Source organism: Rhinoraja longicauda, chromosome 17 (assembly GCF_053455715.1).
Source record: "Rhinoraja longicauda isolate Sanriku21f chromosome 17, sRhiLon1.1, whole genome shotgun sequence".
NCBI classification, from domain to species: Eukaryota; Metazoa; Chordata; class Chondrichthyes; order Rajiformes; family Arhynchobatidae; genus Rhinoraja; species Rhinoraja longicauda.
The window spans coordinates 2,772,877-2,793,609 of record NC_135969.1 but is presented as its reverse complement, the minus strand read 5'-3'; the positions used below and the strand labels follow the sequence as shown (position 1 = coordinate 2,793,609).

The 20,733-nt window shown below is 46.1% G+C and overlaps 1 protein-coding gene across 5 annotated transcripts in view; it reads left to right on the top strand.

Annotated features, from left to right (window-relative positions):
* Nucleotides 1-20,733, top strand: part of hdac11 (histone deacetylase 11) — a 140,811-nt gene that overhangs the window by 63,226 nt on the left and 56,852 nt on the right. For all 5 annotated transcript variants that reach the window (XM_078413949.1, XM_078413950.1, XM_078413947.1 and 2 more), the window contains 3 exons: nt 2,505-2,547; nt 3,974-4,050; nt 16,594-16,656. In XM_078413949.1, coding sequence (XP_078270075.1) covers nt 2,505-2,547; nt 3,974-4,050; nt 16,594-16,656 — 183 coding nt within the window. The remainder of the gene's footprint in view (nt 1-2,504; nt 2,548-3,973; nt 4,051-16,593; nt 16,657-20,733) is intronic.

Below are 20,733 nucleotides of genomic sequence, written 5' to 3'. Positions count from 1 at the left end.
CTATTAGTGGAGATGAATGGGCTGGACCCAAAACATGGAGCTCCTCCACAGATGGTACCTGACCCGCTGAGTTTCGCCGGCAGCTCTGCCTGGTTTTGCTGGACATTGCAATGTTTGCAGTCTCCTGCGGTTCCATAAGCAAAGTCCAGTTATGTTGAAATTGGTTCTGCGTAATATTTAGCGTTACCATTCCAAAATCTGGAACGATAATACTGAGAGTTATGAAAATAAACCTTCGCAACAACTGTGACGGTCTTTTCAAGTATACTGCCTTTGGACTCTGTAAGTAAAATAGATCAGTCAAATTTTTAAACTCAACTATTCCTTTGTATGTAATTGTATGAAATTTACGTTTTCAGTGGCTCACACGTTGCAGAATGACTGCCACATGTGTACATATCATAAGTGATAGGAGTAGAAGGAGGCCATTCGGCCCATCAAGTGTTCTCCGCCATTCTATCATGGCTGATCTATCTCTCCCTCCTAACCCCATTCTCCTGCCTTCTCCCCATAACTCTGACACCTGTATGTAATTATATGAAATGTGAGTTTTCATAGAATGGCGCTGTCATGTGTGATTTGGAAGTATAGGTCCACCACTGATTTTCTGGCAACTGGCGGTCCATCTTTAATTTGGACATAATTCCACCTCCCCGGAAGTTCCCCATGAAATGTGGCGCCTAGACTGGGTGAGCCGGCCGATCTCGACCTCATTGAAACTTCCGCATGGATTGACGAGTCAAATTTGCCCCCTGCACCCAGGGCTCTGGAACTCCAGCCTGGCCGGAGCCAGCAGATCTGTTCCCATAGACGACTTTGCAGACTGATATCTCTGCCCCTTCCCACCCTCCCCCACAGTTGGTCTGGCAAAATGGATTATCCAGAAAGGGTCTGGAACCAAAGATGCCAGAAAATCAATGTATGTCTGTTTAGTTCACTTTGAAGACTCTGACCTAAAGCGATTTAATTTGATTAGTTGCAGAACAGAGTGCCTGCAATTAATGTTGTTCCATTATAACACCTGAACAATGGTTAGCCAAGAGTGATAGAAATAGATTTGAATCTTGGATGAGCAGCTATTGTTTACAGCAAAGGAGTATAGTACAGTAGGTTTACCGGGGATTTCAACGATGAGGTAGGATGAGAAAAGAACAGTGAGAGTTAAGAGATAGACTTTAAAGATACAGCGTGGAAACCGGCCCTTCGGCCCAACGAGTCTGTGCCGTCCCGTACACCAGTTTTATCCTACACTCCAGGCAAAGAATTACCGAAGCCAATTAACCGACAAACCTCCGGAACGAGGGAGGAAACTGGAGCATCAGGAGGAAGCCCACAGGGAGAACATACAAACTCCGTACAGGCAGCAGCCGTATCCAGCATCGAACCCTGGTCTCTGCCGTTGTAACGTGGAAACTCTACCGCCGAGCCACCGTGCCATCCCTAATAATGTAATAGTCTTCAAGGTGATGAGATACTTTGATGGATTTATCGGAACAAACTATTTCCTCTGGCAAATACGCCAGTGCCAAAAGATCGAGAAGTGAGATGGAGTGGATCGTAGAGATCTGGAACACGGTATCTGTTAAGGTGGTGGAAGGCTTTTTCCTAAATGTTATTCGAAAGGTTTAATTGAGAAATACAACATGGAAACATGCCCGTTGGCCCACGAATCCACGCCCACCACTGCTCACCCATTCTATTTTATCCCACTTTCTTATTGCGCCCTGCACATAGAAAATAGGTGCAAGAGGAGGCCATTTGGCCCTTTGAGCCGGCACCGCCATTCATTGTGATCATGGCTGATCATCCACAATCAGTAACCCGTGCCTGCCCTCTCCCCATATCCCTTGAAGTGAGATGGAGTAGATCGTAGCGATCTGGAACGCGGCATCTGATAAGGTGGTGGAGAGGGGCAATTTTACAGAGGCCAATTAACCTACAAACCTGCATGTGTTTGGGATGAAACTGGAGCACCCAGAGGAAACGCACATGGTCATGGGGAGAATGTGCCAACTCTGCACAGACAGCACCAGTGGTCAGGACTGAACCTGGGTCTCTCGCTCTTGTGAGGCAGCAGCTCTATCAGCTGCGCCAATGTGCCGCCCGTTCTTAAAGAACATGCAGGGTTACGGATAAACCAGGAGGATGGAGTTGATCATTACTGTTTCTCTCAAGAAGCAGTACAACGTTGAATGACTTCCTTCTGTGCTGTAAGTTCCCAGAATACTAAAATATGCTTTCATAGTCTGAACAAATGAACGTGACTGATTAATGTTTGATGTGCGATTTTTGAAATTTGGAACATTTTCTTTTAACAAATAAATAGCAGATGATGACAGATGATGGTTTATTTCTAAACTTCACATACTAATGACTACATTCAAAAGAATAAAACTTGTGCAGCCTGTTGGCCAGTCATTGCTTTTGCACATTTTGAATCATTTAATGCATGTAAGTTCGGTTGCAATATTAAATCATTTGCTTTATTTCTTTCTCACATTTAGGCCGGGAAACTTGCTATTGAACGAGGATGGGCAATCAATCTTGGTAGGTAGCAGAAAATTATTATAAATATCTGGAGGCATCTAGTCTTTGTCTTTGTATGCATTTTAATTTACTGCAGAACCACTTCCTGGACTGCTAAAGTGATCAATGGGTTTGCCTTAATGGTTTATAAATCAGCTAGTTGAATATAAAAGCACCAAATATGCTTAAAGTAACTCACAAAGGCAGTGTTTCAAATACTATGTTACACTGTTTAATGTGTAACTTTAGATGCAAATAGATTTCATCAGATTGCTCCACTGTCCTTCTGTTACAGTTTGCTGAGTCATGAGTTTTTAAGCAGACACCTCTGTCACCTGGGTAGCCCAGAGTATTAGTCTTGCAGTATAATCCAACCAAAAGACTACATTACTGAAGGTAGACGCAAAATGCTGGAGTAACTCAGCGGGACAGGCAGCATCTCTGGAGAGAAGGGATGGGTGACGTTTCTGTTCGAGACCCTTCTTCAGACCTGAAACCAAAACTGAACACGAAACTCCAAGTTTAGTTTAGTTTCAAGATGCAATGCAGAAACAGGCCCTTCGGTCCACCGAGTCCGTACCGACCAGCGATCCCCGCATATTGACACACGCCTACACCCTCCCCCCCCCCCTCCCCCAGGGACAATTTACACTTAGAATCATAAAAAATAGGTGCAGGAGTAGGCCATTCGGCCCATCGAGCCAGCACCACCATTCAATATGTTCATGGCTGATCATCCAGAATCAGTACCCCGTTCATGCGTTCTCCGCATATCCCTTGATTCAATTAGCCATCAGAGCTCTCTTGAATACATCCAGTGAATTGGCCTCCACTGCCTTCTGTGGCAGAGAATTCCACAGATTCACAACTCTCTGGCTGAAAAAGTTTTTCCTCATCTCAGTCCTAAATGGCTTCCCTCTTATTCTTAAACTGTGACCCCTGGTTCTGGACTCCAACATGGGGAACATTATTCCTGCATCTAGCCTGTCCAATCCCTTAAGAATTTAATATATTTCTATAACATCCACTATTCCAAGTATCAGTCTGAAGAAGGGTCTCGACCTGAACCGTCACCCGTCCTTCCCTCCAGAGATGCTGCCTGTCTGTCTTCGATTTAAAGCAGTATCTGCAGTTCCTTCCTACGCAGACTAAATGACCGCTTTGGAGACTATTATAGCCTTATATTACCAGCTGATAAAGCATTGTATTTTATACATCTGTGAATATTTACAGAATCCATATTTGTGTGAAATGCTCAATTATTCGGTTTAGTTTGTTTTGGATATTGAAGTTTCTAGTACTCATTCCAAGATTGTATTTTTTAAACAGTTTCCCAGTTGATTTAATCACTTTGTGTCACGATACATTTGTGTGTAGGACACTTGTTAGATTTTAAAGAGACTCGATTGTATGGATTGTGTAATTATCAATATTTTCCTTCTGTTAGGTGGAGGCTTCCATCATTGCTCAAGTGAACAAGGCGGAGGGTTTTGTGCTTATGCTGACATAACTTTGGCGATTAAGGTGAGAATAGACAGTAAATAAATGCAATTTCCTCAGTACCCAGGATTTGAAAACTAGTTTTCGTTTGGAAATACAGCGCAGAAACAGGCTCTTTTGGCCCACCGGGTCCGCGCCGACCAGCGATCTCCGCAAATTAACGCTATCCTGCCCCCAACTCGGGACAATTTTTACATTTACCAAGCCAATTACCCTACACACCTGTACGTCTTTGGAATGTGGGAGGAAACCGAAGAAGAAAACCCACGCAGGTCACGGGGAGAACGTCCAAACTCCGTACAGACGGCGCCTGTAGTCAGGATCGAACCCGGGCCTCCGGCGCTACATTCGCTGTAAGGCAGCAACTCTACCGCTGCGCCACCGTGACCGCCCGCGGTGGCACGGTGGCGCAGCGGGATTGGACAGGCTAGATGTATATTCTAAAATATCAATGAGAGGCAGCACATGTTATTTGAATTGTCCTCAATGTAAAATGCATTCAGTGATTAACATAATACCGGAGTTATAGATATAGATATATTTTTGATGCAAAACCCTCAAAGTGATGGTAATTCCAATTCCTTTTAAAATTGTGAATTCGGAAGCTTAGGTTGATGTTGATCGTTCCATCCCATAAACTACTTAGAGCAGCAAAGCAAATCTGTCGGATGGAAATTTCAGTCAAAGTGATCCATGTCTTATCAGTTTATTTTTTGCCACAAGGCAAACCTGAAAGATTAAATTGTATTGAGCTTTCTGCATTAAAATGCAAATATAACATTTTAGCCAGGACATTAGGACAGGCAATGTTATCGTGCACACATAATCCATTTTAATTGAATTCCCTTCTATGCAAGATCACCTAATACTTTGATGCCCCCATTAAAATTATGCAGGGAAGAATAAAATTTTGTTTTTGCATAACAACATCATTCAAAATAATTTCAAGATCATTTAAATGTGCTGTCAACTCTCCTCGGTCCATATTTTTTTCATTCTGTCTGTTTTAATGGAACTTGGATATCATTGGATGTTTGCCATTTTACACATTTCACATTTACCTCGTCCAGAAAACTTTCGTTTAGTTTAGAGATACAGCGCGGAAACAGGCCCTTCGGCCCACCTAGCCCGCACTGACCAGCGATCCCCGCGCATTAACACTATCCTACACACACTAGGAAATATTTACACTTATACCAAGCCAATTTACCTGCAAACCTGTACGTCTTTGGAGCGTGGGAGGAAACCGAAGATCTTGTAGGAGTCCCACGCCTGTACAAACTCTGTACAGACAGCGCCCACAGTTGGGATCAAACCCGAGTCTCCGGCGCTGCAAGCGTTGTAAGGCAGCAACTCTGCCGCTGCGCCACCGTGCCGCCCCAAACGTTGAACATCCTGTAATTGTTATTGATGTTAAAGGATTGCACAAACTTTCTGCAGTTCATATTGAACACAGCTTGTGAGGCAAATGAAGTTCCATCTTTGGTGGCGAGGCCTCGTACTGAGGCTGAACCTTTCTGGTATAAACTTATCATGCGGTGCTGGGTCGGGGGAATGGGACTCAAACATCCTAGAAATGCTGAAAAATCCTTAACAGCTGGATAACCACACCAATCAAACCTGATCTCCCGGTTGCCAATTCCCCTTCAGATTCCCACACTGACCTTTCTGTCCTGGGCCTCCTTCATTGTCAGAGTGAGGCTAAATGCAAATTGGAGGAACAGCACCTCATATTTCGCTTGGGCAGCTTGCAGCCCAGCAGTGTGAATATTGATTTCTCTCACTTTAAGTAACCCTTGCATCCCCCCCTCTCTCCATCCCTCCCCCACCCAAGTCATACGAGCTTGTCAAAGACATCTTGTTGAGTCTCATTGTCTGTAACATGTTTTCACCTAGATGACAACTAACGATGGCCTGTTTCCTTTATCATCATTACTTTTTTGCACATCTTTCATTCATTTGTTCTATATGTCTCTGTATCATTGTCTATATCGCTTGCTTCCTTTCCCCAGAGGGGTCTCTCTGAACGGTCTCGATCCTAAACGCCACCTATTTATTTTCTCCAGAGATGCTGTCTGACCCGTGGAGTTACTCCAGCTTTTTGTGTCGATCTTCAAAGCTTCAATGTACTATTTATGTTTCCGATTTAATTCAGACATAACTAATTCAGAAATAAAGTGTGTGTTGTTCTCATGATCTACCTGCTCAACGGTTTAGAGTACTGTTCTGCCTTGATCGTATAGGTTATTTAAGTATTCAGATTTTGAAGTTTGTAAATAACCATCCTCACCATTTGGTGAATTTTTTTATTTAGGCGTCAGATTTTAGGTGTACTTGCTGCAGTAGTTACACGCAGTTGGTTTTGGTATATGTGTACATCCAAAGTTGTTGGTATATTCGATATCATCCTCTTGTTCTTGAGGCCTGAGATAGACACAAAAAACTGGAGTAACTCAGCAGGACAGGCAGCATATCAGGACAGAAGGAATGGGTGACGTTTCTGGTCGAGACCTTTCTTCAGACTGAAGTCTGCAGTCAGTCTGAGGAAGGGTCTCAACCCGAAACGTCACCCATTCCCTCTGTCCGGAGATGCTGCCTGTCCCGCTGAGTTACTCCAGCATTTTGTGATACCTTCTAGTGTCTGCAGTTCCTTCCTACACATGTTCGTGAGGCTTTTGTACTTTAAAGTGTCTATCAATCTTTACCTTGAATATAGATTATTTATTCTGCTGTTACAGTTTCAAAACTTTGTATGCCTGTTCTTCCAATGTGATATCATCTTTGACTTCCTAAGTAGCCTCTGATATTGTGTCCTTGAGTTGTGGCTTATTTCTCACTGAAATAGACCATAGCTGTGATTTATGTAATTTCTCTTTCAATGTCTGCCACTGCTGTTCAACTGTTTTATCCTCTAATCGGCTTTTGGCTACACTGCCCTTGCTCTACTGTAATTGCCTTTATTTAGCTTTAGGACACTAATTTCAGACCCACGTTTCTCACTCTTCAACTAGAATTTGAAAATTCCACCATGTCATGATTGCTCTATCCTGAAAAATGTTTGACCATGAAATCATTAATCAATCCTGCTGGTTCTTACCCTCAACAACTTCTCCTTTGACTCCTCCCACTTCCTCCAAACCCGAGGCGTAGCTATGGGCAGTCGCATGGGCCCTAGCTATGCCTGCCTCTTTGTCGGGTACGTCGAACAATCCCTGTTCCAGGCGTACACTGGCCCCGTCCCCGAACTCTACCTCCGCTACATCGACGACTGCATTGGTGCTGCCAGCTAATGGAGCTGGTTACTCCGTGACACAAAATATATGTAGGCTTTGGAGAGGGTGCAGAGGAGGTTTACCAGAATGCTGCCTGGATTAGAGGGTTCCAGATACAGGGAGAGGTTAGATTGATGTAGATTATTTTCTCCGGAAGGTCGGAGGTTGATGGGAGACTTGATAGAAGTGTAAAAAATGAGGAGAGGCACAGATAGGACAGAGTGTCGGAACCTTTTTCCCCGGAAAAGTCCAGCGCTGGAGGGTGTAGCAGTAAGGCGAGAGGGGGAAAGTTGAATGGAGATGCGTGGGGCAAGGTATTTACACAGAGAGTGGTGGGGGTCTGGAACGAATTGCCAGGCCTGATGGTGGGGGGAGATACGATAGTGGTGTTTAAGTGTTTAGTGGTGTATAAGATTATTAAAGGGTTGGACACGTTAGAGGCAGGAATCATGTTCCCAATGTTGGGGGAGTCCAGAACAATGGGCCACAGTTTAAGAATAAGGGGTAGGCCATTTAGAACGGAGATGAGGAAACGCTTTTTCAGTCAGAGAGTTGTGAATCTGTGGAATTCTCTGCCTCAGAAGGCAGTGGGGGCCAATTCTCTGAATGCATTCAAGAGAGAGCTAGATAGAGCTCTTAAGGATAGCGGAGTCAGGGGGTATGGGGAGAAGGCAGGAACGGGGTACTGATTGAGAATGATCAGCCATGATCACAATGAATGGCGGTGCTGGCTCGAAGGGCCGAATGGCCTACTCCTGCACCTATTGTCTATTGAATATTAAGAGGCTTTTAGATGGGCACATGGAAGTGCAGGGAAGAGAGGAATATGGATCACGTACAGACACATGAGATCAGTTTCACTGGTAGACACAAAATGCTGGAGTAACTCAGCGGGTCAGGCAGCATCTCAGGAGAGAAGGAATGGGTGACGTTTCGTGTCAAGACCCTTCTTCAGATTGATGTCAGGGGAGGGGGCGGGACAAAGATAGGATGTAGTAGGAGAGAGGAAGACTTAGTGGGAGAACTGGGAAGGGGGAGGGGATAGAGAGGGACAGAGCCAATACTGGCGTCATGTTCAGCACAAACATTGTGGGCCATTCCTGTGCTGTACTGTTTTATGTTCCACATTATCCTAGCTCTGTGCTTCTATTTTCAGCCGAGCTTTTCTCCTTTCTGATTCAGCCTTTGTCCCATTCTCCTGCCAAGCTTTTTTGAATCCTTTCCTTCGTACTGCAGCCCCACATCATCCTCCCATTTCCTCCCCCTGCCTCTCCCTCCCCGCTCACCCCACTCACTCCATGAGGACTTTGGTGCAGTGCATGTTGGGATGCAACCTGCCAGACTTGTAAAGAGGTCCCACCACGTCCATTCTCAGAAATAGCCTGACTTCCTGAGTACTGTAAAACCCTCTCTCTTACCTTCTCTGTCCATGCATTCATAAAGCCACAGGACTATGCAGCACCCAAACTGGCCCTGCAGCCAAAACCTGTCCATGCTGAACAAGATGCCCATCTAGGCTAGTCCCATTTGCCCACATGTGGCCTGTATCCTTACTTTTTCCTATCCCCGATGTCTTTTAAATGTTGTTATTATATCTGCGTCAACCACTTTCTCGGCCAGCTCATTCCATATGTGCACCAACCTCTCTGTGAAGAAGTTGTCAGTCACGTCTCATTTATATCTCTCCCCTGTCTCTGGTTTTTGATTCTCGTTCTCTGGGACAGTGTGCATTTACTTTATCTATGTCCCTCATGATTTTATACACCTTTATAAGGCCGCCCCCCCCCCCCCCCCCCAGCCTACTACAATCAATGAATAAAAGTGTTGCCTGCCCAGTCTTTCCTTTGTAACTCATGCCCTTGAGTCTTGGCAACATTGTAAATCTTAACAGCACTCTTTCCAACTTAATGGTATCTTTCTCAGAGCATGGTAACTAAAATTGTATGTAGTATTCCAAGTGTGGTCTCACTATCCTATCTGTTCCATCTTCCCATTTCTGCCCTATATCATATCATATCATATCATATATATACAGCCGGAAACAGGCCTTTTCGGCCCACCAAGTCCGTGCCGCCCAGCGATCCCCGTACATTAACACTATCCTACACCTACTAGTGACAATTTTTTACATTTTACCCAGCCAATTAACCTACATACCTGTACGTCTTTGGAGTGTGGGAGGAAACCGAAGATCTCGGAGAAAACCCACGCAGGTCACGGGGAGAACGTACAAACTCCTTACAGTGCAGCACCCGTAGTCAGGATCGAACCTGAGTCTCCGGCGCTGCATTCGCTGTAAAGCAGCAACTCTACCGCTGCGCTACCGTGCCGCCTAGGTCTCATGTGACTACTTTAACGAGGCTTTGAAACCACAGACTAGACTGAATACAGAATGGGGCTGCAGATATAGATTGACTCTCCACACCCACACACCAAACTCATAGGAGAATTTCCCTTTTCAGCCTTGATGCATGTTTGGAATTTTTAGCACACATAGTGAATGGAAGGTCCTGTTTCTCTCTCTGTCATTTGAGGTTTCTACGTGACCTGAGCGTTGACATTCCAAAACCTTTACGTAGAGCCTATCCCCAATGTGTTGACAATTCACGTTCAGATGTCACAGTAATAATTATTCCAGGAAATGGAAGTTTAACAATTGTTAACGCCTGGCGGCACGGTGGCGCAGCGGTAGAGTTGCTGCCTTACAGCGAATGCAGCGCCTGAGACTCAGGTTCGATCCTGACTACGGGCGCCGTCTGTACGGAGTTTGTACGTTCTCCCCGTGACCCGCGTGGGTTTTCTCCGAGATCTTCGGTTTCCTCCCACACCCCAAAGACGTACAGGTATGTAGGTTAATTGACTGGGTAAAATGTAAAAATTGTCCCTAGTGGGTGTAGGATAGTGTTAATGTGTGGGGATCGCTGGGCGGCGCGGACCCGGTGGGCCAAAGGGCCTGTTTCCGCGCTGTATCTCTAAATCTAAAAAAAAACATGCATTATTTAGGCAGGGAGGAGAGTTTCTCTGTGCATACGGATTGTGCTGAGTGGCCTTTATGACTTCATTGCTGATAAGGATGTCAAAAGCTGACCGCTGACACTTATCGTGTTGTTTAATGCTACGGCCGTGCAGATTTGTCATTGAACAGTGGCCGTGAGCATGATGTCTGAATCAGCACAGTGTATACGTGGACAATCAAATGCCCATGGGGAATTAGGGATAGTAAGGTCCTATTGCCCTTGAGCATTGTATTGGATGAGTTTACAACATCATTTTTCCATGAAATTACATTATGACCAAATATTTTGATTTTTATTTAATTGCATACAGATATATACAAGTTTGTTTCTCAGTAAAATCTCCTTAAATTTATTCAAATCCAAGCATACATATTCAAAATATACCGATCAACCAAAACATTATGACCACTGACAGGCGAAGTGAATAACATTGATTATCTTGCTACAATGGCACCTGTCAAGGGGAGGGATATATTAGGCAGCAAGTGAACAGTCAGTTCTTGACGTTGATGTGTTGGATGCAGGAGAAATGGGCAGGAGTAAACTTTGCGACTTTGACAACTTTGACAAGGGCCTAATTGTTATGGCCAGACGACTGGGCCAGAGCATCTCTGAAACAGCAAGGCTTGTGGGGTGCTCCCGGTCAGCAGTGGTGAGTACCTACCGACAGTGGTTCGAGGAGGTGCAAACCACAAACCGGCGACAGGGTGTTGGGCGCCCAAGGTTCATCGACGTGCGAGGGCAACGAAGGCTATCCCGTCTGGTCCGAACCGACAGAAGGCCTATTGTGGCACAAGTCACAGAAAATTTTAATGGTGGTCACGGGAGGAATGTGTCACAATGCACAGTGCATCGAACCCTGCTGCGTATGGGGCTGCACACGGAGGACCAACAGCATATTAGGCGGTTGGTCATAATGTTTTGGCTCATCTGGTCATAATGTTTTGGCTGATCGGTGTATGTGCCAGTTATAAACAATTTAATCGTTTTCCATTTTGTACTGACTGTTTAAAATGCTCTTTTGGTGCATTGATTAAAAATCTCCTAGTCCCTGAAAATTTGAGTCATACTGTAGAACAGAGAATGGTGCAGCATAACAAAACAGGCCCTTCAGCTGAGAAGGTTGTTGGCTGCAACCTTCCCCTCATTGACGAACTGTACACTGCAAGGGCCAGGAAGCGAGCGGGCAAGATCATCTCTGACCCCTCTCACCCTGGCCACAAACTCTTCGAAGCATTTCCCTCTGGAAGGCGACTCCGGACTGTCAAAGCAGCCACAGCCAGACATAAAAACAGCTTTTTTCCCCACGAGTAGCAGTTCTACTCAATAACTAAAGTCTGTAGTCTCTTTTTTTGCTCTGGTTTATTTTCACCCACACGTTTAGACCGTAATGTTGTATCCTTATTGTTTTGATGTGGTTATGCTTTATTCTTAATTGTTAACTGTATGTTTGTGTTGTCATTTGTGAGCGGAGCACCAAGGCACATTCCTTGTATATGCACATACTTGGCCAATAAACGTATTCATTCACTCATTCGTTCATTCACCTCACAATGTCCGTGGCCGAACATGATGCCAAGACCATCTCTTACCTGCCTGTGCATAATCCAAATGCCTCCATTTCCAAATGCCTATCCAAAACCCTCTCCAATGCCCACCATCGTATCTGCCTCAATCACCATTCCTGGCAGCGCATTCCAGGCACGCACCACCCTCTGTGTAAAAACGGTTGCCCGACACACTGGTAGGGTTTAAACTAAACAGTGGGGAGGGGGATGGAGTCAACAACGTGGAAGCATAAGCGTCCAGCTAACGGGAAAGACAGTGCGGGAAAGGTCACGTTTAAACTAAAAGGGCACGGGAATGGGAACAAATGCAAAAGGAGACAGAGGTACATAAAAGGAGGACAGAAGCAAAAGGTAGAAGGGAGATCGGATTTTTAAAAACCTGAAAGCCTTAATGCGAGGAGGATTCGTAATAAGGTGGATGAATTGAATGCGGAGTTAGTAGTTAAAGGATATGATATAGTTGGAATTACGGAGACATGGCTTCAGGGTGACCAAGGCTGGGAGCTAAACATGCAGGGGTATTCAATATTCAGGAAGGATAGACAGAAAAGAAGAGGAGGTGAGGTGGCATTGCTGGTTAAAGAGGAGATTAATGCAATAGCAGGGAGAGACATTAGCTTGGATGCTGTTGAATCGATATGGGAAGAACTGCAAAATAGCCAAGGGTAGAAAATGCTTGTTGGAGTTGTATACAGACCACTAAGCAGCAGTAGGGAGGTTGGGGATTGCATCAAGCAGGAAATTAGGGATGCGTGTGGACTGTGGGTGACGAAACCTCATCCATTTTCTGGATTACAAATAAAGATATCCTGAATCCTGAACAAAGGTACAGCAGTTATCATGGGTGACTTTAATATACATGTAGACAACCAAATTGGTAGCAGCACTGAGGAAGAGAATTTCCTGGAATGTATATGGGATGGTTTTTTAAACCAATATGTAGAAGAACTGATGAGAGGTCAGGCCATCCTAGACTGGGTATTGTGTAATGAGGAAGTGTAAGAAAATAACTGCAGATGCTGGTACAAATCAAAGGTATTTATTTCACAAAATGCTGGAGTAACTCAGCAGGTCAGGCAGCATCTCAGGAGAGAAGGAATGGTTGACATTTCGGGTCGAGACCCTTCTTCAGACTGATGACGTTTCGGGTCGAGGCTCTTCTTCAGACTGAAGAAGGGTCTCGACCCAAAACGTCACCCATTCCTTCTATCATGGACCTCCTCCAGTGCCATAGTGAGGCCCACCGGAAATTGGAGGAACAGCACCTCATATTTCGCCTGGGCAGTTTGCAGCCCAGTGGTATGAACATCGACTTCTCCAACTTTAGATAGTTCCTTTGTCCCTCCCTTCCCCTCCTCCTTCCCAGATCTCCCTCTATCTTCCTGTCTCCACCTATATCCTTCCTTTGTCCCGCCCCCTGACATCAGTCTGAGGAAGGGTCTCGACCCGAAACGTCACCCATTCCTTCTCTCCCGAGATGCTGCCTGACCTGCTGAGTTACTCCAGCATTTTGTGAATAAACCCATTCCTTCTCTCCTGAGATGCTGCCTGACCTGCTGAGTTACTCCAGCATTTTGTGTAATGAGGAAGGATTAGTTTGCGATCTTATTGTGCAAGGCTCCTTGGGCAACAGTGACCATAATATGGTGGAATTCTGCATTAGGATGGAAACTGACATGGTTAATTCAGAGACTAGGGTCCTGAACTTAAAGAAAGAAGACTTTGAAGGTATGAGATGGGAATTGGCTAGGATAGACTGGAAAATTATACTTAAAGGGTTGACGGTGGGGATGCAATGGCAAAGATTTAAAGACCGCATGGATGAACTCCAAAAATTGTTCATCCCTGTCTGGCGAAAAAATAAAATGGGGAAGGCGGCTCAACGGTGGCTGACGAGGGAAGTCAAGGATAGTGTTAAATCCAAGGAAAAAGGATATAAATTGGCCAGAAGCGGGCAAACCAGAAGACTGGGAGAAATTTAGAACTTAACAGAGGAGGACAAAGGGGTTAATTAAGAGGGGGTAAAAAGAGCATGAAAGAACACTTGCAAGGAATATAAAAACTGACTCTGAAAGCTTCTTTAGATATGTCAAAAGGAAAATATAAGTGAAGACAAATGTAGGTCCCTTACAATCAGAGACAGGTGAATTTATAATGGGAAACAAGGAAATGGCAGAACAGTTAAACGAGTACTATAGAAACATAGAAAATTGGTGCAGCCGGAGGCCATTTGGCCCTTTAAGCCAGCACTGACATTCATTGTGATCATGGCTGATCATCTACAATCAGTAACCCGTGCCTGCCTTCTCCCCATATCCCTTGATTCCACGAGCCCTAGAGGTCCTTTTTAAATTCGTCCAGTGAATTGGCCTACTGCCTTCTGTGGCAGAGAATTCCACAAATTCACAACTCTCTGGGTGAAAAGGTTTCTTCTCACCTCAGTTTTAAATGGCCTCCCCTTTATTCTTAGACTGTGTGGCCCCTGGTTCTTGACTCCCCCAACATTGGGAACATTTTTCCTGCATCTAGCTTGTCCAGTCCTTTTATAATTTTATAGGTCTCTATAAGATCCCCTCTCATCCTTCTAAACTCCAGTCCCGCCATCCCAGGGTTTAACCTCGTGAACCTACGCTGCACTGGTAACTTGGGATAACTCCCATCAGGTCTTGGAGATGTATCCACCTCAATGGTTGTCAAGAGCCCATCGCCTCCTCAATCTCAACCAACCTTTGCACATGACTGTCCTCCACACTTATCTCACTGTCCACCTTGTCCTTCTCCTTGGTGAATACAGATGCAACCTACTGGTTTAGTTACTCTCCTACATTCCAGTCAAAATTCCCCATTTGATGTTTGAGCGATCCTACCTTCTCCCTGGTTGCCCTCTTGTTTTTAATACCGGTACAAAGAGCTTTGGGATTTTCTTCACCAAAGCCATTTTGTGATTCCTTTAGCCCTTCTACTTTGCCTGCTTGAGTTTTTTCCTTCTCTCTTTATATTCCTCAAAGGTTCTGTTTCCAACCTCTTAAACTTTGCATGCACTTCCATTCTCTTTTTGATTAAATTTACAACCTCTTTGTTCATCTAAGGTTCCTTTACTTTTCCATCCTCCTCACTTAAACATGCCAGTTTTGTCCTTTAATCAGCTGGTCTTTAAGCGACTCCCATGTGTCGGATGTAGTTGGACCCAATAACAATTGCTCGCAGTGTGACCTCCTGAGCTCTTGCCTAATAAAATCATAATTTGCCTTACTCCAGTTTAATACTTACCCGCTAGGTCCTACCTTCTCTCTGTTCAACAATCTGAAAAATTATGGAGTTGTGATTCATATCCCCAATGTGGTCTTCCACTGAAACTTCCAATGAAGGGGTAGGCCATTTAGAAATGAGATGAGGAAAAACTTTTTCAGTCAGAGAGTTGTAAATCTGTGGAATTCACTGCCTCAGAAGGCAGTGGAGGCCAAGTCTCTGAATGCATTCAAAAGAGAGCTAGATAGAGCTCTTAAGGATAGCGGAGTCAGGAGGTACGGGGAGAAGGCAGGAACGGGGTACTGATTGAGAATGATCAGCCATGATCACATTGAATGGTGGTGCTGGCTTGAAGGGCCGAATGGCCTCCTCCTGCACTTATCTCCCCCCCACGTGTGGCGGCGTCTAACGGCTGCGGCTCGCTGGCAGTCTGTTCGTCTTTTTTTCCTTTTTTTTGTTGTGTGTCGGTGTTGGGATGGTTTTTGTTTTGTTTTTTGGCTGTGTATGTGGGGGGGTGTGGTGGGGTGGGGGGAAGCCTTTCTTTTTTAGGTCTCTTCCTCACGGCGCGGGGTGCGGCTCGGCCGCGGGGCCTTCCATCGCCCGCGGGGCCTTCCATCGCCCGGTGCGGCTCGGCCGCTGGACTTAACAGTGTCCGGTGCGGCTCGGCCGCGGGGCCTTCCATCGCCCGCGGGGCCTTCCATCGCCCGCGGGGCCTTCCATCGCCCGCGGGGCCTTCCATCGCCCGTCGCGGCTCGGCCGCGGGACTTTACATCGCTGGTGCGGCTCGGCCGCGGGACCTAACATCGCCCGGTGCGGCTCGGCCGCGGGAACCTAACATCGCCCGCCGCGGCTCGGCCGCGGGTCTTAGTAGCGCATGATACGGCCGTGGGGCCTTCCATCGCCCGGCTCGGCCATGGGACATTTCCAACCTCTTGCGGGGACTGTGCGGGTCATTCGGGGACGAGCTGTCTGTCCGTGGGCGTGGGGAAGAGAGTGGAAGTTTCGTTGCCTCCATCATAGTGAAGGGGTGTTTGGAGTCACTGTGATGGACGTTTGTGTTGGGGTCATGTGTCTTGTGTTCTTTTTTATTTTGTGTGACTGCTATGTAATTTCGTTCGGTACCTTGGTACCGAATGACAAATAAATAAAGCTCTGTATTCTATTGTCTATTGAAACACCAGTCACCTGGCCAGGCTCATTTCCCAGCTTCCCAGGTTGGACTGTCCACATATTGTTTTAGGAAATTCTCATGATAGACCTCACAAATTCTGCCCTGTCCAGGGCACTAGGCAAGTCCCAATCAATATTGGGCAAGTTCAAGTCACCCATGAAGACTACCCTTGTTGCTTTGGCATCTTTTGGAAATCCAGCTACACATTTGTTCTAATTCTGCTCATATCACTTATGAAATTGTGAACTTTTGCTTTCCTAAATTGTAATTATGACTATTTCTTATTGCAGTTTTTGTTTGAGAGAGTGGAAGGCGTATCGAAGGCAATGATCATTGATTTAGATGCACACCAGGTAATTTACCACAATCTTTTTTTTGTACAACAATTCTGTTTTCCTCCCTCTTATTTTATGAACTGATACAGACAACTGACTTGCTGCGATATGTGCTTTCTAAATATGTTGGAATGGACTGATGAACAGCCAAATGATTTGTTTAGTCGTAAATGGTGTGGGGAAACGAGCTCATTTTGAGTACAGTAATAAAACAAATATTTCTACAGCATTTATTGTTGCTGCTGGGTGGTCTGAGAATCATGGTGGGGGTTGGGAGGTTGGGCTGATTGAGGAGTAAGTATCCCCTGATAATCTGCAGTTGGAAGTGGTGTGTTGTTGACAAGTGGGCAGAAAAGGCACAGTGCTGCAATAACCCAGCGGGTCAGGCAGCATCTCTGGAGGACATGATGAGGTGATGTTTCGAGTTGGAACCCTTCTTCAAAAGCTGATTGTACTGGGGGGGGGGGGAGGGGGGAGGAAGTTGGAAGATAGGTACGGGTGGGACGAGCTTGGCAAGTGATAGGTGGATACGGGAGAGAGGGTGTTTTTGGTTGGCAGGTGGTTGGACAGAGGCCAGAGATGAAAAGCCCAAAAGTGTGAGATAAGGATGAGAGAGGAGTGAAATGTGGAGCCAGAGGAAAGACTATCGATGAAAGGGTGGGGGTGGGAAAGGAAGAAACAGGTGCACGTCAGGTTGGCCACAGAGAAGAGAGGGGTGGGGGGGGGGGGTTTGTCTACTTCAAATTGGAGAATTCAAGTTCAAGTGGAAGACCAGATGCCATTCCTCTAGTTTGTGTGGCAATGGCAATGGAGGAGGCCCAGGACAAAAACGTCAATATGGGAATGGGAGTTAAAATGGTTAGCAACTGGGAGATCCTGCAGGCAGATCCATCGGTAGCCGAGCACATGTTCGGTGAAACAGTTGCCTAGCCTATTGGTCTTGCCCATGTCAAAGAGGCCACCTTGGGGAGCACCAAATGCAGTGGATGAGGTTGGAGGAGGTGTACGTAAACCTCTACCTCACTTGGAAGGACTGCGGGGCTCCCTAGATGGATGTGCATGCGGAGGTACAGGGACGGGTGTTACATCTTCCCTATACTCAGACAGTTTCACCTTTCACCCAGAGAGTTGTAAATCTGCAGAATTCTCTGCCTCAGAGGGCAGTGGAGGCCAATTCTCTGAATGCATTCAAGAGAGAGCTAGATAGAGCTCTTAATGATAGCAGAGTCAGGGGGTATGGGGAGAAGGCAGGAACGGGGTACTGATTGTGTATAATCGGCCATGATCACATTGAATGGAGGTGCTGGCTCGAAGGGCCGAATGGCCTCCTCCTGCACCTATTGTCTATTGTCTGCAGAAGGCTGGCGTACAACAATCATGTCAGTACTGGTGGTGAGGCCACTCGTTATCTGGTGTAGATAGGCAGAATACACAAAACCAATGCTACAACCACATGCACCTAAACCAGGCTCTTGCAAATTGTGTAGCCTTATTAAACTGAATAAATAACTTATTCAATTGAACTGCCTTATTGCTGCCTGACAGTTTTGGAAGAAGGGTGTTGACCCGATATCACCCATTCCTTCTCTCCAGAGATGCTGCCTGACCCGCTGAGTAACTCATTGTCTGTTTATGTTCGGTATAAACCGGCATCTGCAGTTCCTTCAAACGCAGTTTTGGAAAGGATGTGGCTGCATATTTATGGTATTGTCTGAAGATGAAATCAATGTGGCAGCAATTCATTTGAATGGGTGATCATCACATTTTTCAGTGAGAAATGGGGAGCTTTCTGTTTAACTTTTCCTCTCATTCCTTTTGCCTGGTGGTGGTGATGACTGATGCCTTCACTTTATATTTTTCCTGGAGGAGTCATAATCATAGAGTACTACCACACAGAGAAAGGCTCGCTGAATGAGTCCCCACTGACAGTCGGGTTGACATCCATGCCAATGCCGCTTCATTCTCCTCACATTCACAGAAACATAGAAAATAGGTGCAGGAGGAGGCCATTCGGCCCTTCGGACCAGCACCACCATTCATTGTGATCATGGCTGATCATCCACAATCAGTGACCCGTGCCTGCCTTCTCCCCACATCCCTTAATTCCGCTAGCCCCTAGAGCTCTATCTAACTCTCTTTTAAATCCATCCAGTGAATCGGCCTCCACTGCCCTCTGTGGCAGAGAATTCCACAAATTCACAACTCTCTGGGTGAAAAAGTTTTTTCTCACCTCAGTTTTAAATGGCCTCCCCTTTATTCCTAGACTGTGTGGCCCCTGGTTCTGGACTCCCCCAACACTAGGAACATTTTTCCTGCATCTAGCTTGTCCAGTCCTTTTGTAATTTTATACATCTCTATACAATCGATCCCCTCTCATCCTTCTAAACTCCAGTGAAGACAAGCCCAGTCTTTCCAATCTTTCCTCATATGACAGTCCCGCCATCCCGCAGGTTCGCATCAGCTCTCCTGAGAATTTACCAATGACCCACACAACAGGGCAATTTAGAGTGACCAATTAATCTACCACCCACACAACTTTAGAATTGGAGATAAGTGGAGCAAGTGGAGGAAATGCATGTGGTCACATGGAAAAGAAACATGCTATCTCCACAGTGGCAGAGAAGGAGGTCAGGGGTGAACCTGGGTCACGGGGGTTTCTGTCTTTGGTTTGAACTATAGCTCCCGTTGTTTTAGATTTTTTTTTTAGATTTAGAGATACAGCGCAGAAACATGCCCTTCAGCCAACCGGGTCCGCACCGCCCAGCGATCCCCGCACACTAACACTATCCTACACACACTATGGACAATTTTTACATTTGCCCAGCCAATTAACCCACATACCTGCATGTCTTTGGAGTGTGGGAGGAAACCGAAGATCTCGGAGAAAACCCACGCAGGTCACGGGGAGAACCCGATTCTCCGGCGCTGCGTTCGCTGTAGGGCAGCAACTCTACCGCTGCGCCACCGTGCTGTCGTTCTGTCCACTTGGCCTCTCCTCCCCCGCTCAACCGCCACCTCCTCCTTCACCGATCGATGGGGGAAACGACAGCCTGGGACACGGGCCGCGATGGTGGACACGTCAGACAGTTGTTAGGGAGTTTATGGGGAGGAGTGCGTTGGTGCAGACCAGCGGCGTTGGTGCCTAGTTGCAAGGAGAGACGACACGGAGGGGGTGCAGTAACTCAGCCCACTGAATCAGTCTGAACAAGGGTCCCAACGTCACCTATCCATGTTCTCCAGAGATGCTGTCCATTACTCCAACACCATGTGGCCTTCTGAATATTAACCATCTGCAGTTCTTTGTTTCAATTAAATACAATGATAATACATTACTCGGTTATAGTGGGCACTCGCAATAATGAACCCCCTCCGTGGTCTGTTGGAATGAGGATTTACTGTACTGTCATAATCAATATTCTGCAATTCATAATAGGAACATTAGGTTGTTAAATAAGTGAAGTAGAGGAAAGGTCCTGCCTGAAACGATCAGCCATGATCACATTGAATGGCGGTGCTGGCTCGAAGGGGTGAATGGCCTCCTCCTGCACCTTTTGTTTATTGTCTATTGTCCTAATGCTGTTGCGTGATGTTGTGTATTAGAGTCATAGAGTCATAGAGCATGGAAACAAGCCCTTTGGCCCATCATGTCCACGCCAACCTATATGTCCCATCTACACTAGTCCCACCTGTCGGCGTTTGGCGAATGGCGTGAAGGGTGAGGGCCAGGGGAACCCTGTCCCTGGTGTGTCTGGGGGGCGAGGGGTGAGAACTACAAGGAACAAAGGAGACATGGTTGAGGGCACCGTACACAGCTGAAGACGGACGACCTCAGATGGCAGAGAAACGATTTATTTTATTTTAACGAGTGGGAGAGTTGCTGCCTTACAGCGCCAGAGACCCAGGTTCGATCCTGATTGTGGGTGCTGTCTGCACGGAGTTTGTATGTTCTCCCCGCGACTGTGTGTGGGTTTCCTCCGGGTGCTCTGGTTTCTTCCCGCACTCCAGAGACAGGATTGCAGGTTAATTCGCTGCTGTAAGTTGTAAATTGTCCCTGATGTGTAGGATAGTGCAAGCGCACGGGGGTGATGGCTGGTC